This window comes from Lepus europaeus, chromosome 5, assembly GCF_033115175.1.
Source record: "Lepus europaeus isolate LE1 chromosome 5, mLepTim1.pri, whole genome shotgun sequence".
NCBI lineage: Eukaryota > Metazoa > Chordata > Mammalia > Lagomorpha > Leporidae > Lepus > Lepus europaeus.
Genome location: NC_084831.1, coordinates 120,935,875 through 120,956,916, shown reverse-complemented (window position 1 = coordinate 120,956,916; position 21,042 = coordinate 120,935,875). Strand labels below are relative to the sequence as shown.

Here is a 21,042-nt window from a genome sequence, read left to right as displayed (position 1 = left end):
CTGATGATTCTAAAATTTATGTGAAAATCCAGAAGATTGAGACTATGAAAAGAGATTACTTTAAATATATACATATATATTTAAAGGCAATGTGGCATGGTGGGTTAAGCAGCCAGTGGGAATTCCTGCATCCCGTTTTGGAGTGCCAGTTTGAGTCTTGGCTAATCTGTTTCCTGCTAATGTGCCTCGGAAGACAGCGGATGATGAAATGTGCCTGCCATCCACACGGGAGACCTAGGTGGTATTCCAGGCTCTTTGCTTCAGCCTGGCCAAGCCCTAACTGTTGTAGGCATTTGGGGAGTGACCCAGCAGGCAGAAGATACCTCTTTCTCTCTCTCACTCCCTGCCCCTCCCCCCCTTCACTCTGCCCTTCCAACAAAGGAATAGATCTTTTGGAAAAAAGATTTACATGAGTTATTATAGCGTCTGCTATTGGGATACAATGGATTAAGTCACCGCATCAGAGTGCCAGTTCTAATTCTGGTTGCTCTGCTTCTTATCCACTGCACCTGAGAAGGCAACAAAAGATGACTCAAGAGTTTGTACCCTAGCTACCCACATGGTAGATCCGAATGGAGTTCCAGGCTCCTGGCTTCAGCTTAAGCCCTGGCCATTTGAAAAGTAAATCAGCAGATAGAAGATACCTTTCTTTCTGCCTCTTCTTTCTTTCTCTCTCTCTCTTTCTCTCTCTCTCTCTCTCTCTCTCTCTCTCTCTCTCTGTCACTCTACGTGCATAAATAAATCCATTTAAAAAGAAAAAAAGTTACTGGGGCCGGCGCTGTGGCATCGCGGGTTAAGCCGCCGCCTTTAGTGCTGGAATCCCCTATGGGTGCTGGTGGCTACTCCACTTCCAATCAAGCTCTCTGCTATGGCCTGGGAAAACAGTAGAAGATGGCCCAAGTCCTTGGGCCCCTGCACCCGCGTGGGAGACCTGGAAGAAGCTCCTGGCTCCTGGCTTCAGATCTGCTCAGCTCCAGCCGTTGTGGCCAACTGAGGAATGAACCAGCGGATGGAAGACACACACACACACACACACACACACCGCCTCTCCTTCTCTCTCTGTGTAACTCTGACTTTCAAATAAATAAATAAATATTTTTTTAAAATAACTTTAAAAAAAGTTGCTGTAAGGGCTGGCATTGTGGTATAGTAGGTAAAACTGCCACCTGCAGTGCCCACGTCCCATATGGGTGCTTGTTCAAGTCCCAGCTGCTCCACTTCTGATCCAGCTCAATGATGATGTACCTAGGAACGCAGCGCAAGATAACCCAAGTCCTTGGGCTCCTGCACCCACATAGGAGACCCAGAAGCATCTCCTGACTTCAGATCAGCCTAGCTCTAGCCATTGCTTCCATTTGATGGGAGCAAACCAGCATATGGACGATCTCTTTCTGCCTCTGCCTCTGTTTAATTCTGCCTTTCAAATAAATCTTTAAAAAAAAAAGTTATTTTGAAACAAGACTGTCATATTGACATTAGATACATAGGAGAGTCAGTGGGCCCAAGAGACCCACACTTTATAGTCTTTTTTAAAAAATTATTTTTTTTATTTGAAAGGTAGAGTAACAGAGAGATCTTCTATCCACTGGTTCACTGCCCAAATGACTGCAATGGCTGGAATCGGGCCCATGCAAAGCCAAGAGGCTGGGACTCATCCAGGTCTCCCACACGGGTGGCAGAGACCTAAGGACTTGAGCCATCTTCCATTGCCTTCCCTGGTGCATTTGCAAAAAACTGGATGGAAAGTGAAGCAGCTGGTACTCTAACTGGTGCCCATATAGGATGCTGGCATTGCAAGTCACGGCTTAACCCGCTATACCACAATGCCAGCCCTATTCATTAAATTTCAGTAAAGAGATCAGAGCACTATAGTGGGGAAAGTAATATCTTTTCAACAATGGTGCTGAAACAATTTGATATTCATATAAAAAATTTAACTTTAATGCTAGGTTACTTCATATTAGTTACAAACTTAATTTGATCTGGATCACAGACCTAAACATAAAAATTAGAAATGTGAGCTTCTAGGAAAAAACATAGGATAATATCTTCACAACCTGTGTATAAAAAAAGATTTCCATAATACCATAAAAGAAAGTATTGATAAGTTATACTTTAACAAAATATAAAGCTACTTGTCAAAACAGTTCATTATAGCAGCTGGTGTTGTGAAACAGCGGGTTAAGCTGCCACATGTAAGGCCAACAATCCCATAAGGAAGTGCCACTTTGAGACTCAGCTGCTCCACTTCCAATCCAGCTTTACCCAGTATGCCATAACATTGGCCCCATTTTGTTGTTGTTGTTGTTTTTAAAGATTTATTATTTATTTGAAAGCACAGTTACAGAAAGAGATCTTCCATCTGCTGGTTCAATCCCCAAATGGCCACAATGGCCAGGACAGAGCCAGGAGCTTCTTCTGGGTCTCCCACTTAGGTTCAGGGGCCCAAGTACTTGGCCCATTTTCCACTGCTTTCCCAGGTATATCAGCAGGGACTCAAACCAGCACCCACATGGAATGATGGGGCTATGGCCGGCGGCTTTACCCATTACACCACAACGCCTGTTTTATTTTTATTTTTTAAGGAAACCACAAAGTCAGTCTGACTTTTTAAAAATTCAGTTTACTTGTTTTATGTTTTTGAAAGATAGATTCAGAGATCTGCCATTTATTTACTGGTGCACTCCCAAATGCCTGACAATTGATCTGGGTGCCTGACAACTGGAAGCTGGTTAAGGCTGAAGCCAGGAGCCAGGAATTCAATCTGGATCTCCCATGAGGCTAGCAAAGATGCAAGGACTTGAGCTATCACCCAGGGTGTGTATTAGCAGGAAGCTGGAACTGGGAGTGGAGCTGGGACTCAAACCCAGGCATCTTGATAATAGACATGGGGGTCTCGTGTATTTTCTTTGGCAAAGTCAGCATTCAAGTCTTTGATTCTTTTTAAAATTATCTTTTTTAAAATGCTTATTTGTTAAAGTTACTTATATGATTGGAATACGTTAGGAAATGACATTTGATGTAGGAACATTTTTTTTCCCAGTATGTCTTGCTGACTTTTTTTAAATGAATTATTTTTTAAAAGAAGATTTATTTGGAAGGCAGAATGACGTAGAGGGAGAAAAAGGGAAGAAGAAAGAGAAAAAAGCACTGGATCATGTCCTGTCCCCAATCCTGATTCTTGCTAATGGCCTGCAAAAAGCAGTAGAAGATATCCCAACTGTTTGGACCCCTGCCACCCACATGGGAGACCCGGTTCAAGTTCACAGCTTCAGTCTGGCTCATCCCCGGCTGTTGCAGCCATCTGGGGAGTGAATCAGTGATCTCTCCCTCCTTATCTCTGACTTTCAAATAAATAAATCATTTTAAACAATTAAAAACTACCACACATATAGTGAAAAATATTGTGAACACCAAGTGTTGACAAGGATATATAATTGTAGGAGAATAAAATGCTATTTAATTTTTAAATTTATTTTTAAAGATTTATTTATTTATTTATTTATTTGAAAGAGAGAGAGAGAGGTCTTCCATCTGTTGCTTCACTACATAAATGGCCTCAATGGCCGGAGCTGCGCTGATCTGAAGCCAGGAGCCAGGAGCTTCTTCTGGGTCCCCAACATGGGTGCAGGGACCCAAGGACTTGGGCCATCTTCTGCTTTCCCAGGCCATAGCAGAGAGCTGGATTGGAAGTGGGGCAGCTGGGACCCGAACCGGCACCTATATGGGATGCCAACACTACAGGCTGCAACTTTTTCTGCTTCACCACAGCACTGACCCCCATCTTCATTTTTCAACAAACTTTTTGAAGTAACCTTCATATAAGAACAAAAAATCTTTTTTTGTTTTTTGTTGACAATAATTATGCATATTGATGAGCTACAGTGTAACATTTCAGTACATTTATACAATGTGTAATGAACAAATCATGGTACTCAGTATTTCCCCATCTTTGACATTACATTATGGTTGGAGGCTTGGAGCTCCTTCTGTTTGTTCTGAAATATATTCTAGGTTACTGTGAACTACAGTCACCACCACTATGCTGCATAATTAAGAATTCATTTATTCATGCAAACATCTTCTATCCTCCCTACCCCTCCCAGCCTCTAATAATCACTATTCTGTGTTCAGATTAATTTTTATTTTTAAGTTTCCAAATATGAGAAAGAAAATGCAGTGTTTGTCTTTCTGTGTCTGGCTTATTTCACTTTATATTATATCCCCCAATTACATCCACTTTGCTACAGATTACTAGATCTCATTCTTTTTATGGTTGAATAATATTCCATTGCATATATATACTACATTTTCTTTATCCATTTTTCTAATGACAGACACCTTTGTTAATTCTCTCCTCCTCCTCTTCTTCCTTCTTCCTTCTTCAAGATTTACTTGTTTATTTGAAAGGCAGAGTTATAGAGGAGAAAAACGGAGATCTTCTATCTAGTGGTTCACTCCCCAGATGCCTGCATTGGCCAGGCCAAATCCAGGAGCCAGGAGCCTCGACCAAGTCTTCCATATGGGTGCAGGGGCCCAAACATCTTCTGGTTTTCCAGGCTCATTAGCAGAGAGCTGGATTGGAAGTAGAGCAGCTGGGTCTTGAACCAGTGACCATAGGAGATGCTGTTGCTGAACCACAGCACCAGCCCTGGCATTTCTTTTTTAATGTTTATTTCTTCCTCTATTTGAAAGGTAGAGCAAGAGATAGAAGGAGGTATAATCCCATCTAATAGTTCACTCCCCAAATGCCCACAACAGCCAGGGCTGCATCACGCCAGGAACTAGGAACTTGTGGCAGGGGCCCAAGCACTTGAGCCATCATCTGCCACCTTCCAGTGTGCATCAGGAGGAAACTAGATCAGAAGCTGAATAGCCTGTATTTGAACTGGCACTCAGACATGCAGTGTGTGCATTCCAAGTGTGACTTAACTGCTGCACCACTGTGCCCACCCCCTTTGATGTACATTTCTATTCCGTCTTTTGACAGTTGTGGATAATGGTACTATGAAAATTGGTTTACAGTTCTCTTAGAAATCCTGCTTTTTCAGTTGTTTGTCTTTTTTTTTTTTTTTTAAAGATTTACCTATTTATTTGAAAGGCAGTATGATAGAGAGAGACAGAGAGATATCTTCCATTTGCTATTTCATTACCCACATGCCAGCAACAGACAGGGCTAGTCCAGGAGCTAGGGGCCAGAAACTTTATCCAGGTCTCTCTCTTGGTAGCAGGGACACAGTTGCTTGAGCTGTTATCTGCTGCACATTATCAGGAAGTTGGATTGGAAGCAGAGGTAGAACTCTCCCCACCACTCCAGTATGGGGTATGGGCATCCCAAGCAATAGCTTAACCGCCTGGACCAGAATGCCCACTTTCTTATTGTGGTTTGGTTTTGAATTTCCCTGTTGATTAATGTTTTTGGGGTTTTTTTTTGTTTGTTTGTTTTTGTATTTCTTTGGAGAAATATTTATTGTAGTCCTTTGGCCATTGATTAATTGAATTGTTTAGGTTTTTTTGTTCTTTAGCTTTATGAATTCTTTATTCTGCATAATACCACCCTCTCAGCTATATGCTATGTAGGACAGTATCTTGGTAACATAGTTAAAGAACAAAAAAACAAACAAACCCTGCATAAACCTACAGGAAAAGATGGATACATTTATTTATAAGGTGGATACATTTATTTATATTAACCACCATATTGGATAGAGTAACTTTCAAAATCAGGATTGACTGTGGTTCTTTAAAATAGCTATGTAAGATGTACAGATTTTTAAGTAAGGTTTAGGAGACAAGGGGCATAATTTGGTGGAGAGATTCCAGTTTTAGGTGAGAGGAATGACATGAAAATGTAAGGGCAAAAGAGTGAAGTGGATTGAAGAACTTAGGACTAGTACAATTCAGGAAACAAGACAGTTTATACTGTTTAAAAATGGGCAGGCGCCACGGCTCACTAGGCTAATCCTCCGCCTTGCGGCGCCAGCATACTGGGTTCTAGTCCCGGTCGGGGCACCAGATTCTGTCCCGGTTGCCCCTCTTCCAGGCCAGCTCTCTGCTGTGGCCAGGGAGTGCAGTGGAGGATGGCCCAAGGGTTGGGCCCTGCACCCCATGGTAGACCAGGAAAAGCACCTGGTTCCTGCCTTCGGATCAGCGCGGTGCACCGGCCACAGCGCGCCATCCGCGGCAGCCATTGGAGGGTGAACCAATGGCAAAGGAAGACCTTTCTCTCTGTCTCTCTCTCTCACTGTCCACTCTGCCTGTCAAAAAATAAAAAATAAAATGTTAACATAGACCATGAGAATAGCAAGGGAGCTCTTCCTGAGCTCACAGCTTATTGTGAAAACAAGTTTTGTATCCTACCCTGAGCGGGCCAGACAGGATGGAGAATTGTAAATCAGGCTTTTTGATGGGTTTTGTTCCTGCCTGGTAATTGAATGCCAATCTGATTGCCAATTTTTTTTTCCCCTTTGAAATTGTACTTAAAAACCTGAATACCAGGAGGCCTTTGGGGTTCTTTCCTCTCTTGGAAGCCCCCCTTCATGCCACCCCTGCTGGAGGTTCTTGATTCTAATAAATACTTTTTAATTAAAAAAAAAAATAAGGTTACAATAGGACAGTTAATGGCATTTCCTTGAAGCTTGTTCCCTGAGGTTGTTTTCTGTATATTCATTCAGCAAGTATTTACTCACTTGCCACTCTCTGACTAGGCAGTTTTCTTGGACTTGAATTTTACTAATGTTTTGTGAATTGATATTTGAGTCAAGTTTCATGTTGGTGTCCTTGATCATTATTTATAATACACTTGGTAGCACATGTTACACTCAAACACTACCACACTCAAAGAAATACAGCTTTTCTTTGAGAACTACCAGCACCATTTACATAAAATGAGAAAGGAAAAAATAATAAATCTTACCTTATGTGTAGTGATATAATCCAGTACTCAGATCACACATAACAAGCTGAGCCTTTTCTGAAAGTAGTCTTATAAAAAGGCTACTTCTTTTTCTTCTTTTTCCTCCCTGCCCTGGGTCCCCGTGCTGCCCCATGCCGCCCCGTGCTGCTGCCCCATGCGGCCACCCGCTCCCTGCGTTCATGCTTTCCGGCCTGCATGCTCCTCCACATGGCTGGCTTTTGGCCTACTCTGCTCAGTATGAATGCAGATCTCCCTTTCTCTCTCAGAGCCCTCACTCTCCGGTGCATTTCTCCCACTAAATCAAAAGCTTAAAAACTTATCATGCTGCCTGGGTTATTTGAGCCAGTATTCAGAATTCTTCTCTGAATTCATGGCAAGAGCTCAAACAGCTTATTAATTTTGGGAAATATTAATAGGCAAATTGGTATCATTTTTGGCACTCCAGGTGGGATTTTTAATAACAGAAATTTATTAAAAGGAAATATTCATTATTTATTTATTTATTTATTTTTATTTATTTATTTTTGACAGGCAGAGTGGACAGTGAGAGAGAGAGAGAGACAGAGAGAAAGGTCTTCCTTTTGCCGTTGGTTCACCCTCCAATGGCCGCCGCGGTAGCGCGCTGCGGCCGGCGCACCGCGCTGTTCCGATGGCAGGAGCCAGGTGCTTATCCTGGTCTCCCATGGGGTGCAGAGCCCAAACACTTGGGCCATCCTCCACTGCACTTCCTAGCCACAGCAGAGAGCTGGCCTGGAAGAGGGGCAACCGGGACAGGATCGGTGCCCCGACCGGGACTAGAACCCGGTGTGCCGGCGCCGCAAGGCGGAGGATTAGCCTAGTGAGCTGCGGCGCCGGCCAATATTCATTATTTATTAAAAGGGAAAAAAGCTACACTTTTTATCAGGTTTTAGGATGTCCTTTCAAAATAAGAAATAAGCAAAGCCATTATTTTTCTACTTGTTATTGAACGCCTTCCTCTCCTTGGGTGTCCTCAGTTCTGTGGCTACCTAATTAACGCCAGAGTTTTTCTAGAGATTTTCTACCATCATGTCCATTTGTTCATCTTCCCTTCATAGTAAGATTGATTTGGGGGTAGAGATCAGTATGGCCATCACTCTTAAATTTCAAAGTAAACACAGATTTGGACTTTGAGTAGTTCAGTCTTTTAAATAACTTTATTCCATAAGTTCAATTTTATTTCAAAGGGAAACAGAATTGTTTTGCCCCTTGTCTAGTGATCAAGGGTAAGGCTATTTGAAGAGTCTGATGCTAATGACAGCCATTAGAAAAATCCTCACAAGATAGGATTTCATCTGGTTTTCATATGCATAGAAATTGAATTTTTTTCAGTTTTTCAAGTGAACATGGGCTAAAGAATCATTTCTTCCAGTAAGTAGCTCCTGAATAGTCTCCTGTGAGGCACCATGTCCAGCTGGTTTGTCAAGGAAAATTCTTTAGGTGGATCAGACTTCTTAGGAATGAATTACTTGACTTTTATTTCAGATGCATTAGAGGAAAGGAATGCAAGACCCATCATTTTTTCCCCCAAGTTCTCATATAGATTAGACAGAGAGTAGAAAGGTAAATAATGCAGAGAAAAGCTCTGTAACAATTATGAAGATTTGGAGCTACAAAAGTCAAGATGGTGAGCTGTGGGAAAAATTATGGATTTGGGGCCGGCGCTGTGGCATAGCAGGTAAGGCTGCCACCCCCAGTGCCAGCATCGCTTATGGTCACCACTTTGCATCCTGGCTGCTCCACTTCCAATCCAGCTTTCTGCTATGGCCTGGGAAGACAGTAGAAAATGGCCCAAGTCCTGGGACCCTTGCACCCATGTAGGGGACCTGGAGAAAGCTTGAACCAGCAGATGGAAGACCTCTCTGCCTTACCAATAAATAAATAAATCTTTAAAAAAAAAAAAAAAAAAAAAACTGGGCGCCGGATTCTATCCCAGTTGCCCCTCTTCCAGGCCAGCTCTCTGCTGTGGCCTGGGAAGGCAGTGGAGGATGGCCCAAGTCCTTGGGCCCTGCACCCACATGGGAGACCAGGAAAAGCACCTGGCTCCTGCCTTCGGATCAGCACGATGCGCCGGCCGCAGCGGCCATTGGAGGGTGAACCAACGGAAATGGAAGACCTTTCTCTCTGTCTCTCTCTCTCACTATCAACTCTGCCTGTCCAAAAAAAAAAAAACTTTGGATTTGAGTTTGGTTGGAGTAAATACAGATGCTTTATAGGAAGAAAGAAATCACATTCTTTTAAAAAGTTCAGGGGTAGGCATTTGACACAGCAGTTAAGCTGCTGCGTCCCATGTTGGAGTGCCTAGGTTTGAACCCCATCTGTGCTTCTAATTCTACCTTCCTTCTTGGCTCAGGTACTTGGGTTCTTGCCACCACTTGGGAGACCCAGATTGATTTCTGGGCTCCTTACTTCAGCTTGGACCAGCTGAAGCTGTTGCAGGCATTTGGGAAGAACTCAGCAGAGAAATTCCCCAATATTTATTAAAGAAAAAAAATGGCAACATGGTTTTAAAAAACGGCTGCTTTTTTAAGCGGATTTTAGGATGTCCTCTCAAAATAAGAAAGAACAGATGGAATATATCTATATGACTTTGTCTCTCTGCCTTTCGAATTGATAAAAACAAAATTTTTTTTTTAATTCAGCGTTTTCTGTCTACTCATTCAGACTGTATTGTTTATAATAACTAGGGGACAGACATGTTGTACAGCACTGCTTGGGAGACCTGTATCCCATATCAGAGTGTCTGGCTCAAATTCCAGCTACTCCAATTCTGATCCAGCTTCCTCTCAGTGGGTGTCCGTGGAGGCAACACATGATGGCTCAAGTACTTGGATCCCTGCCACCCACATTGGAGACCCAAATGGAGTTCTGGGCTCCAAGCTTCAGCCTGGCCCAGCCCTGGCTGTTGGAGGCATTTGAGGAGTGAACCTATGGATAAGAGCTCTGTGTGTTTCTGTGTTTCTTTCTGCCTTTCAAATAAAATGAAAATAAGTAAATAAAACATTTTAAAAGATTTTACTGGAAAGGAGTTAACCATTTTCATTAAAAGGTTTGTCTTCTAAGATCCAGTCTTTTTAAAAAATTATATTTAATTGTATTAAGAATCTGTAAGGGTTAGGCATTTGGCACAGTGAATAAGTTGCCAATTAGGACAACCACATGCCACAACCATGTTTGATTCCTGTCTTTGGATCTTGATTCCAGCTTCCTATTAACGTGGATCCAGGGAAGCAGTGGTAATGCCTCAAGTAGTTGCCACTCACATGGAGGCCTGGATTGAGTTCCTGTGACTCCTAACTTCAGCATCCCCAGCTGATGTGGGCATTTGAGAAGTGAAGCAGCAGATAGGAGCTCTGTTTGTATTATAGCTCCCTCTCTCCTTCCCTCCCTCCTTCCCAAATAAATAAAAATAATCAGTGAGTACATGCTTATTGTGGGAGTAGGGGTGGAGGGACACTTTTAAATAAGGTATATTTGGTACAGCAGTTAAAGCCCACTTCCCGTATCAGAGTGCCTGAGTTCACGTTCTGGCTCCACTCCCAGTTCTAGTTTCCTGCTAACATATACACCCAAGGAGGCAGCAGGTAATGGCTCAAGTAGTTAGGTCCCTGCCACTGACATGGGAAACCTGGATTAAGTTCCTGGCTCCCAAGTCTTTAGTGAGTGAATCAACCAATAGGAAGAACTCTCCTGCATGTGCTCTCTCTTCTTCTCTCTCTTGAGTCTCAAAATATGTAACAAGTTAAGCCAAAAAAAAAAATAATTAAAAGATGAAACTTCTGGGGCCGGCGCTGTGGCGCAACAGGTTAACACCCTGGCCTGAAGCGCCGACATCCCATATGGGCACTGGTTTGAGACCCGGCTGCTCCACCCAGCTTTGGCCTGGGAAAGCAGTAGAAGATGGCCCAAGTCCTTGGGCCCCTGCACCCACGAGGGAGACCCAAAGGAGGCTCCTGCATCCTGGCTTCGGATCGGTGCAGCTCCAGCCATTGTGGCCAATTGGCGAGTGAACCATCGTATAGAAGACCATTCTCGCTCTCTCTCTCTCTGCCTCTCTGCCTCTCAAATAAATAAATAAATCTTTACAAAAAAAAAAAAAAGATAAAAAAGATAAAACTTCCTCCCCAAAGATACTGATTTAGTAAACTTTTTCTATATACATAGATAGCTGTTTTTTCCAACTCTTTATTATGCAATTTTTTGTCATACAGAACAGTTGAGAATTTTTTTACAGTGAATACAGGTATCCCAAGAGCTAGCTATTATTAACATTTTACATTGTGTGTTGTATGATACTTGTATGTATGTATATCTGTGTATCTGTCTCTCTGTACTTGTGTTCATTTTATTTGACTCCAAAATAAACTACAGACACTAATATACCCACTAAATATAAAGGGGCCTCAAAAAGTTCTTGGAAAATTCCTATTTTGATTCTATTTTTCCATGAGTTTTCAGAAGTCTCCTGATATTTTAACATGCTTACATACATACATATATACATGCATACCAGAGCCAGGATCTCAATTTTTATTTATAAATTTTTCCTTTGAAGTTCATTTATTAGCAGTAAGGTACACAAACCTTTTTAAAGGTTTATTTACTTGTTTATTTATGCAGAGCAACAGAAAAGACAAGACAGATTTTTCATCCACTGGTTCACTTCCCAAATGCCCACAATAGGCAGAGCTTGGGCAGTATGAAGCTAGGGTCCCGGAACTCCATCCTGGTCTCCCATATGGGTGGCAGGAGCCCAAGCACCTAGGCCATCTTCTGCTGCCTTCCTGGCATATTAGAAGAAGCTGCATTAGAATTGGAGTTTCCAGCCGGCGCCGTGGCTTAACAGGCTAATCCTCCGCCTTGCGGCGCCAGCACACCGGGTTCTAGTCCCGGTCGGGGCACCGATCCTGTCCCGGTTGCCCCTCTTCCAGGCCAGCTCTCTGCTGTGGCCAGGGAGTGCAGTGGAGGATGGCCCAAGTGCTTGGGCCCTGCACCCCATGGGAGACCAGGAGAAGCACCTGGCTCCTGCCATCGGAACAGCGCGGTGCGCCGGCTGCAGCGCGCCTACCGCGGCGGCCATTGGAGGGTGAACCAATGGCAAAAAGGAAGATCTTTCTCTCTGTCTCCCTCTACTGTCCACTCTGCCTGTCAAAAATAAAAATTAAAAAAAAAAAAGAAAAAAAAAATAATTGGAGTTTCCAGGACTCAAAGCAGCACTCCATTATGAGATACCAGTCTTGCAGTTGGCAGCTAAACCCACTGCACCACAACACTGGCCCCAATGCACAAATCTTAAATGTACAGGGATATTCAAAAAGTTCATGGAAAATGTATATTATGAAAAATTATGCACAGATTTTAAAATTCTTTTGCATCAAATCAAACTCCACTAATTTTCTACACATCAGAACAGGATCTAGTTTGAGGTACTAAGGATAAGACATCAGTTTGAAAAGATCCCTTGTCAGACCAATGTGAATTCTACTAAAACAGAAGAGAAAACATCAAATTTATGATCAAGCTTCAGTTGAAGAGTGGTGAAATCGTTGATGCTTTATGAAAAGATTGAGTCCAGTGTTGTGCAGCAGGTTACATTGTCAGCTGCAATACTAGAATCCACATCAGAGCCCCAGTTCGAGTGATAGTTGCTCCACTTTTGATTCATCTCTGTGCTAATGTGCCTGGGAAGGCAGCAGAAGATGGCCTGAGTGCTTGGGCCCCTGCCTCCCACGTGGGAGACCCTGATAAAATCCCTGGCTCTTGACTTCAGCCTGGTCCAGCTCCAGCTATCTCTGCCATTTGAGGACTGAAGCAGCAGATGGAAGATCTCTTTCTCTCTCTCAATCTCTCTGTGTCATTCTTCCTTTCAAATAAATCAAATCTTTAATAAATAAATAAATAAAAGTTTATGGAGAAAATGCCTCAAGCAGAGCAGCATTTTATTAATTTTATAATAGATACACGATGGTGTTAAAGATGAACTCCAGGGGCCAGCACTATGGCGTAGCAGGTAAAGCTGCCACCTGCAGTGCTGGCATCCTATATGGGTGCCAGTTTGAGTCCTGACTGCTCCACTTTCGATCCAGCTTTCTGCTTGACCTTGGAAAGCAGTAGTAGATGGCCCAAGTCCTTGGACCCCTGCACCTGCATGGGAGACCCGGAAGAAGCTCCTGGCTCCTGGCTTCAGATTGGCCCAGCTCCAGCCATTGCAGCCATTTGGGTAGTGAACCAGTGGATAGAAGACCTCTATCTCTTAGCCTCTGCCTCTCTGTAACTCTGACTTTCAAATAAGTAAATAAATCTTTTTAAAAAAAGAAAAAGAAAAAAGAACTCCACAGTGCAGGCAATCTATAGTAATTTTCCAGGAAAAAGTAATTTACTCGTTGCTTAGCTGAAGAGGACAAAAATTTAACAGTTGAGACCATAGCCAATACCACAGACCTCTCAGTGAGCTCAGATCCTGAAGCATTTCTTCAAAAAAATTGGGATAGGAGGTAAAACATGGTTTTACCAGCATGGTCCTGAGGACAGAGCACAATCAAAACAACAGCTACCCAGAAATGAAAGTGGTCCAATCAAAACAAAAGCGCACTACTGTTCAGTGGCAAAGGTCATGGCAACAATGTTTTTGTGATGTTTAAGGCATATCTGCCTATTGACTTTCTGGAGACTGAAGGAACGATAACATGTGCTTATGAGAGTGTTTTGAGAGAGTTAGCTAGTGCTTTAGCAGAAAAATACCCAAGACAGCTTCATCACAGAGTTCCATACTGTGACAACACTCTTCCTCCTCTTTCCTCATGATAAAGGGTGATTTCAAGTTACCATTGGGCAGCCACCTTACACCGGTTTTGGCTCCTTCTGACTTTTTGTTTTATAGTCTTTAAAAAAATCTTTAAAGGGCACCCATTTTTCTTCAGTTAATAATGCAGAAAATGATTTCACTAACAGTTAAATTTCCAGGCACGTGTAAAGCTACCGCCTGCAGTGTTGGCATCCCATATGGGCTTCAAGTCCAAGTCCCAGCTGCTCCACTTCCGATCCAGCGCTCTGCTGTGGCCTGGGAAAGCAATGAAAGATGACCCAAGCCCTTGGGCCCCTGCACCTGTGTGAGAGACACGGAGGAGGCTTCTGACTGCTAGCTTCAAATCGGCACAGCTCCAGCTGTTGCACCCAGTTGGGGAGTGAACCAGCAGTTGGAAGACCTCTCTCTCTGCCTCTGCCTCTGCCTCTGCCCCTGCCTCTCTGTAACTCTCCTTTCAAATAAATAAATCTTTGGCCGGTGCCATGGCTAACAGGCTAATCCTCCGCCTAGCGGCACCAGCACACCAGGTTCTAGTCCCGCTCAGGACGCCGGATTCTGTCCCAGTTGCCCCTCTTCCAGGCCAGCTCTCTGCTGTGGCCAGGGAGTGCAGTGGAGGATGGCCCAAGTGCTTGGGCCCTGCACCCCATGGGAGACCAGGAGAAGCACCTGGCTCCTGGCTTCGGATCAGCGCAGTGCGCCGGCCACAGCGCACTGGCCGTGGCAGCCATTGAAGGGTGAATCAACGGCAAAGGAAGACCTTTCTCTCTGTCTCTCTCTCTCACTGTCCACTCTGCCTGTCAAAAGTTAAAAAAAAAAAAATTAAATATATAATAAACTTTTTTTTTTTTTTTTTTTTTTGAGAGGCAGAGTGGATAGAGAGAAACAGAGAGAAAGGTCTTCCTTTGCCGTTGGTTCACCCTCCAGTGGCCGCTGCGGCTGGCGCACCACGCTGATCCGAAGGCAGGAGCCAGGTGCTTCTCCTGGTCTCCCATGGGGTGCAGGGCCCACGCACTTGGGCCATCCTCCACTGCACTCCCGGTCCACAGCAAAAAGCTGGCCTGGAAAGAGGGGCAACCGGGACAGAATCCGGCACCCCGACCGGGACTAGAACCTGGTGTGCCCGCGCTGCAAGGCGGAGGATTAGCCTTCTGAGCCACAGCGCTGGCAATAAATAAATCTTTAAAAAAAAATTTCCAGGACCCTCAGTTCTTCAGGGATAGAGTAAATGGCCGGTATCACTTAAGTAAGTGTCTTGAACTTGATGAAGCTTATGTTAAGAAATAAAATTTACATTTTCTATTTTTATCTTTACATTCCATTTTGCATGAACTTACATATTTGCTGAGTTTGGAGTTCCAAACTCTTCTCAATAACTTTACCATCACCTGAGTAGAAAGTTTCTTCCTACCCTTTCCAAGTTGGTCCCACTGTGTATAACTCCTTGATATTTCAAAAATTGGTTTAATAACAAAAATAAGACCGCACTGTAATATGGTTCTACAACTTATAGAACATATTATATTTCCTTGTGAATATATGTTTCTCTTTAGTAGCTATATAACATTTTATTCTTTAACACACAATGACCTTTTTTTCCATTTTTCATACATACTTCATAGCCCTACATTCAGTGTTGATTTCTTGTCAACAGATGAACTCTATTCTAATATCATCTGTAACCACAAAATCCTGTTACACTGCTTTACCTCCATATGTGATTTCTCCCTAGATACACGTGTACTCCATGCTACATTATAATCAGTTTTGCCCAATTAGTAAAATCATTATTTATTATATGTTAACATTGATCATGTTTTTTACCAAAAACATTTAGTGAGAAGCAAGACTGTATGTGAATCTCTTTAATGTCTGGCTTAATAGAAGACAGCTGGATTTTCTAATGTTTTTACCTTCAGTCTTTTGTTTAATATTTTGTATCCACAGTTGGTTGCACCCACAGATAGAGAGGTCCCCCCCCCCCCCCGATTTGTGTATTTGAAAGCTAGAGTTACAGAGAGACAGATATCTTCCAACCACTGGTTTACTACCAAAGTGGCCGCAACAGCTAGGGTTGAGCCAGGCCAAAGAGCCTGGAATTCCGTCTTGGTATTCCACGTGGCTGGCAGGGGCCCAAGCACTTGTGTCATCTTCCACTGCTTTCCTAGGCACCTTAGCAAGGAGTTGGGTCAGAAGTGGAGCAGCCAGGACTTGAACTGGCTCTTATGTGGAAACTCATATGGGATGGTGGCTTAACCCATAGTACCAGCCTCCCTGCCCCCCAGCATTTAGTCTTTGGTGATTTTTTTTAATTTAAGTAGATGAAGAAATCTGACCTTGCACAGATAACTAGTTAGAATATTTTAGTAACAATTTTTATAATTATGTATATTCTTTTTGATACTGTGCCAACAGCATAAATGTGATTGTTTCTTAAAGTTAATTGTGATGAGTCTGAAATCAATGAGTTTTTGTTAATTGTTTTAAGATTTATTTGTTTGAAAGGAAGAGTTACAGAGAGAGAGACAGAGAGAGAGAGAGAGAGGAGTCTTCCATCCACTGGTTCACTCCCCAAATGGCCACAATAGCTGTAACTGAGCCAATCCAAAGGCAGGACCTTCTTCTGGTTCTCCCACGTGGGTGCAGGGACCCAAGGACAAGGGACACCCTTCACTGCTTTCCCAGGCAATAGCAGGGAGCTGCATCAAAAGTGGAGTAGCCAGGATCTGAACTGGCACTCATATGGGATTCTGGCACTGCAGGCAATGGTTTTACCCACTATGCCACATCGCCAACCCCTGTTAATTATTTTGAAATCCATTTAAAAAGATTGACTGATATATTTATTTATTCATTCATTTAAGAGGCAGAATAAAAGTGAGAGCTATTCAGTCCACTAGTTTACTCCCAAAATGATCGCAACAGCCAGGGCTGAACCAGGAGCCAGGAACTCCATCCAGGTCTCCCATGTGGGTGGCAGAGGCCCAAACATTTGGGCCATCATCCCCTATCTTCCCAGGTGCATTAGCAGGAAGTGGGACAAAAGTGGAGCTGCTGAGTCTTGAACCAGCATGGAATGCTGGTGTCATATGTGGCAGCTAAACCCACATATGCACAGCCCCTAATCTCTTGCAATTTGAGTAAATCTTTTTCCTAAGTGTGATTATATTGCTTTATCCAGTGGTCATTGAAAAATATTGACTCACTAAATTATGTAGCTCTTCCATTCTCTATATATCTCCAGAAATATTTATATTGGTTGATATCTCCAGTGATTTCTTCAGAGAATTCTAAATGCTGAGAAATTGAAAAGCTAACAGTAGTGAATACCAATTTTCCTAAACCTCAGTTTTCATTTAATATACTGTTTTTACTATTGGTAATAAATACTGTTAGTCGTATTTCTTGACATGATCAGTTCATTTTGCTTATATAATTTATTTTTTCTCATATTGCTTATTTTAAGAACTCAATCATTGTGATTCATGAAAAAAAAAATCATTTAGTTGAGCTGGCCATTCAGATATTCACATAAGCATCTTTCCCTGAGACAACCATTGGACTTCATCATGCAGCAGAAAAGCTTTATGTTTTTACTTCATTGTGCCATGCAGAATGTTAAAAATCTTGTTTTGTGGGTCAAGATTTAATATTTAACCTCTTCATCAAGAGGATTCTTAAATGATGCTGGCTTTGCTGTTGTGTTAGTATGTGGAAGGGAAGAATGCAGTGACTGCCGGTACTTTTTTGTACCACTGCTTTGACTCATGGTACAGTGCCAGTGGTTTTATCTACCATTATGAAAATGTCACCATAATGAAAAAGGCATATAACATCTATATCACATTAAAATAGTTTTAACCTTGGTTTATCTGATCAGAACACACTTTGAAAAATGGTGGTCTAGAGACAAGTGATAGAACAGATAATCAGGCTGGCGCCACGGCTCACTTGCCTAATCCTCCACCTGCGGCGCCAGCACCCCGGGTTCTAGTCCCGGTTGGGGCACTGGATTCTGTCCTGGTTTCTCCTCTTCTGGTCCAGCTTTCTGCTGTGGCCCGGGGAGGCAGTGGAGGATGGCCCAATTGCTTGGTCCCTGTACCTGCATGGGAGATCAGGAGGAAGCACCTGGCTCCTGGCTTCAGATTGGAGCAGCACGCGGCCGCAATGGCCATTTGGGGGGTGAACCAACGGAAAAAGGAAGACCTTTCTCTCTGTCTCTTTCTGAAAAAAAAAAGGAAAAAAAAGAAAAGAACAGATAATCAAATAACTAAGAAAAAGAAAAGTACAATCCTACAAGAGTTGAGCAATGTAGCAGTGGTCTTATGGGATATGGAAGTTGGAAAAGCCTTTTTAAGTTAGGGGGATTTGACGTTGGCTTTTACAGGTGATACTGATACAGTTGTTTGTTGCAATTAAGATGCCTCTTGGGATGCCCACATCCCTTATCAGTGCCTAGTTCATTTTCCAGCTCCTAGTTCAAATCCAGCTTCCTGTTCATGTGCACCAGGGAATAACAGATAATGACTGAAGTAGTTAGCTCCAACTTGGATGGAGTTCCTGGCTCCTGACTTCAGGCCAGCCCAAACCTGGCTATTGCAGACATTTGGGAAGTGAACCAAGGGATGGGAAATTTTTGTCTCTCAACGTTTTCAAACAATATAAAAATAAGTAAGAATTTCTTTTATAATTAATATTTCAATTACTAGGAAAAATGTAAATATAAATTTGCGTGGAAAAATGCTTAAGTTATTTAATTGCAAATACTTTTTATTCAGCCTTAGATTATGTGTGAAAATGAAGGCGAGCAAGTGTCAGATACTTTATTAGTATTAGTAATTTTAATAATCAAAAAAATTCCTGGTATTTGGTTATCTTTTATAAAGACCTATATTTTTAGTAGAAATTTCCCTGTTAATGGTCTTATAGAGAGTACTATAAAATTAAAATGTATATTTAGCATATCATAAGGATTATGGTAGAGAAAAATAGCAAAAGTTAAAAACTGGTGATAGAAAATCCCATAAAGTATAAGAATTTAATCTTTTTTTCTAGTTAGTGCATATTAGATATTATGGCTCTCTGATCCTTTTGTTCGAGTACATGTCAGAATAGGTTTTGAAATTGATAGTGTTTTTTGTTTCAGGAAAGTATCTAAGACAAAAGAGAATTGACTTCCAGCTTCCCTATGACATCCTCTGGCAGTGGAAACACAATCAGGTACAAAGAGCCTGTTTCGCCAGGTTTCATTCTTAGTGGTAAAAGGAGTGGGGTGTGCAAGTCTCTTTCTTTACTTCCTCGTTATGTTTCACCTTAGGAAGTATCAAGTGTTCCTGTGAAGGTCAGACACTAAATAAAAATGAATTTACATCCATATTTAATGTGACCTATTTGCCTTTATTCATACTGCAAAATAGCAGTGAGTTCCTGCTTTCCTAGGCAACCTTCTGTTGTTATTCTGGGCTTTTATTTTGGTAGCAAAGATTCTGGTCTGTAAGAATCCTGTTCGAAGCAGATCTCAGGAGAATTTAGATGCACTGCCAGCAGCACTAAGAAATTTCAGGCTTTGTTTTTGTTGGCTTCTTCAACAGTTTGGAATTTATTTTTCACTTACAGAAGAGATTCTTCTACAAGAGGAAGCAGGGAAATGTTTAACACTTGTACTTTTAAAATCTTTTTAAATGTATTGATAAACAAATAGGAAGATCCCATTTGTCTCTCTTGCTCCCCTCATTGAAAAGTTTCCCCCAGTGATTTTTGTGCTAAGTTATAGCCTCCAGGCTCCATATTGACAGCAACCATTCAAAATAAAAGTAGTCAAGGAAATGAGGTGACAGGTTCCTGAGTTCGCCAGAGTGCCACCAAAGGTTAATTTTGGAAAGCCAAGAGCAATTGCCATTCCCCTCTACACTCTCTTCCCCTGATGACCTCTCAAATTCTGAGACTATAGGTATGTTAGATAATTACATAAAGTTTTTATCAGTAGAGACAGTACTTTGAACATAGTGACTGAGAAAATTATGGTGGGATTATTCTAACAAATTAATAAGCAGTCTAGTCTAAACTGCTCTTTGTTATATACTGTCCTCTATGAAAAAACATGGGCTAGCTATCTCTCCTAGTACATTCTTTTTTTTTTTCCCCTAATGCCTTCTTGGTTAAAATGTGAAAGCTCCATTTTTCTTATCTGTCTTCTTCCCTTTATTCACTAAACTAATTGCCTGTATTGAAATTTGAAGTGTGTTTTTCTATAATTTCTAGCTTGAAAAACCTAGGTATTCATCTTTTTAATTTCATATGCCTACTCAGTCCATCTAAATCAGCCCTATGCATGTTTTCCTTTATTCACTTAAATCTATATAACAATGTATTGAAGAAAACAATTCAAAATGCATTTCTGTAAACTACTTAATAATGCTTCTTCTGTTGAATCTAATTGTCTCACTTTTTATTTTAGTGTAAAAAGTAATCACATTAAGAGTTTTCCTCAGTCATATTCAACCCAGTCTTGTAAATATTTCCATATGAGCAGTTGAATGAACATATGGATAACTTAATGTATTTTTAGTGATTGATGCCACAGTCTAGCATTTGAAGTTAAATGCTATATCAAGATTTTTTCTCTTTTTCTTCTAGCTATACAAAAAGCCAGATGTCCCACTATATAAAAAAATTCGTTCAAGTGAGTAACTTGGGAGTGATCTTTTCTTTCTCCATACTATCAATGTTCTTAGCCTAGCACTTGAAAAAGTATCCAGTATATTCACAAACTATTCTTTGCTGTCTTCTCAAGATGTCTACGTTGATGTCAAACCCCTTTCTGGTTACGAGGCTACCACCTGTAACTGTAAGAAGCCAGATGATGACACCAGGAAGGGCTGTGTGGATGACTGCCTCAATAGGTACTGTATTAAACTGATTCCTCTAAAGCAGGGGTGGGGAACATCCGACGCGGGTGCCACATAAGGCCCTGTTGAGGCAACCGCAGGCAGGACTCAAAATACAGTAAATCTACAGCAGGCTAATTTTTAAGTTGATAATTTTGTATGGCCCGCGAATGATGTTACAAATATCCAAATGGCCGTAGACAGAAGAAAGGTTTCCCACCCCTGCTCTAAAGCATAGGCTTTAAGGTATATATATTACTCTTCCTTTGGATGGAAAAGTTAAATAGGCTCTTTCATTTTTCTTAAGAGGATGCACAAAGATATGTAAAACCTGATCAGTGGACAGAATAGAGTATCAGAAAAAGGATGGAATTTAGAGTTCTGTGTACTTGCATTTTAAATCTTATTGCATAAGGAAA

The 21,042-nt window shown here is 41.8% G+C and overlaps 1 protein-coding gene across 7 annotated transcripts in view; it reads left to right on the top strand.

The window, feature by feature from the left end:
* ASH1L (ASH1 like histone lysine methyltransferase) overlaps window positions 1–21,042 on the top strand; it is a 236,081-nt gene that overhangs the window by 166,867 nt on the left and 48,172 nt on the right. For all 7 annotated transcript variants that reach the window (XM_062192443.1, XM_062192444.1, XM_062192440.1 and 4 more), the window contains 3 exons: window positions 18,883–18,956; window positions 20,373–20,418; window positions 20,530–20,638. In XM_062192443.1, the coding sequence (XP_062048427.1) occupies window positions 18,883–18,956; window positions 20,373–20,418; window positions 20,530–20,638 (229 nt within the window). The remainder of the gene's footprint in view (window positions 1–18,882; window positions 18,957–20,372; window positions 20,419–20,529; window positions 20,639–21,042) is intronic.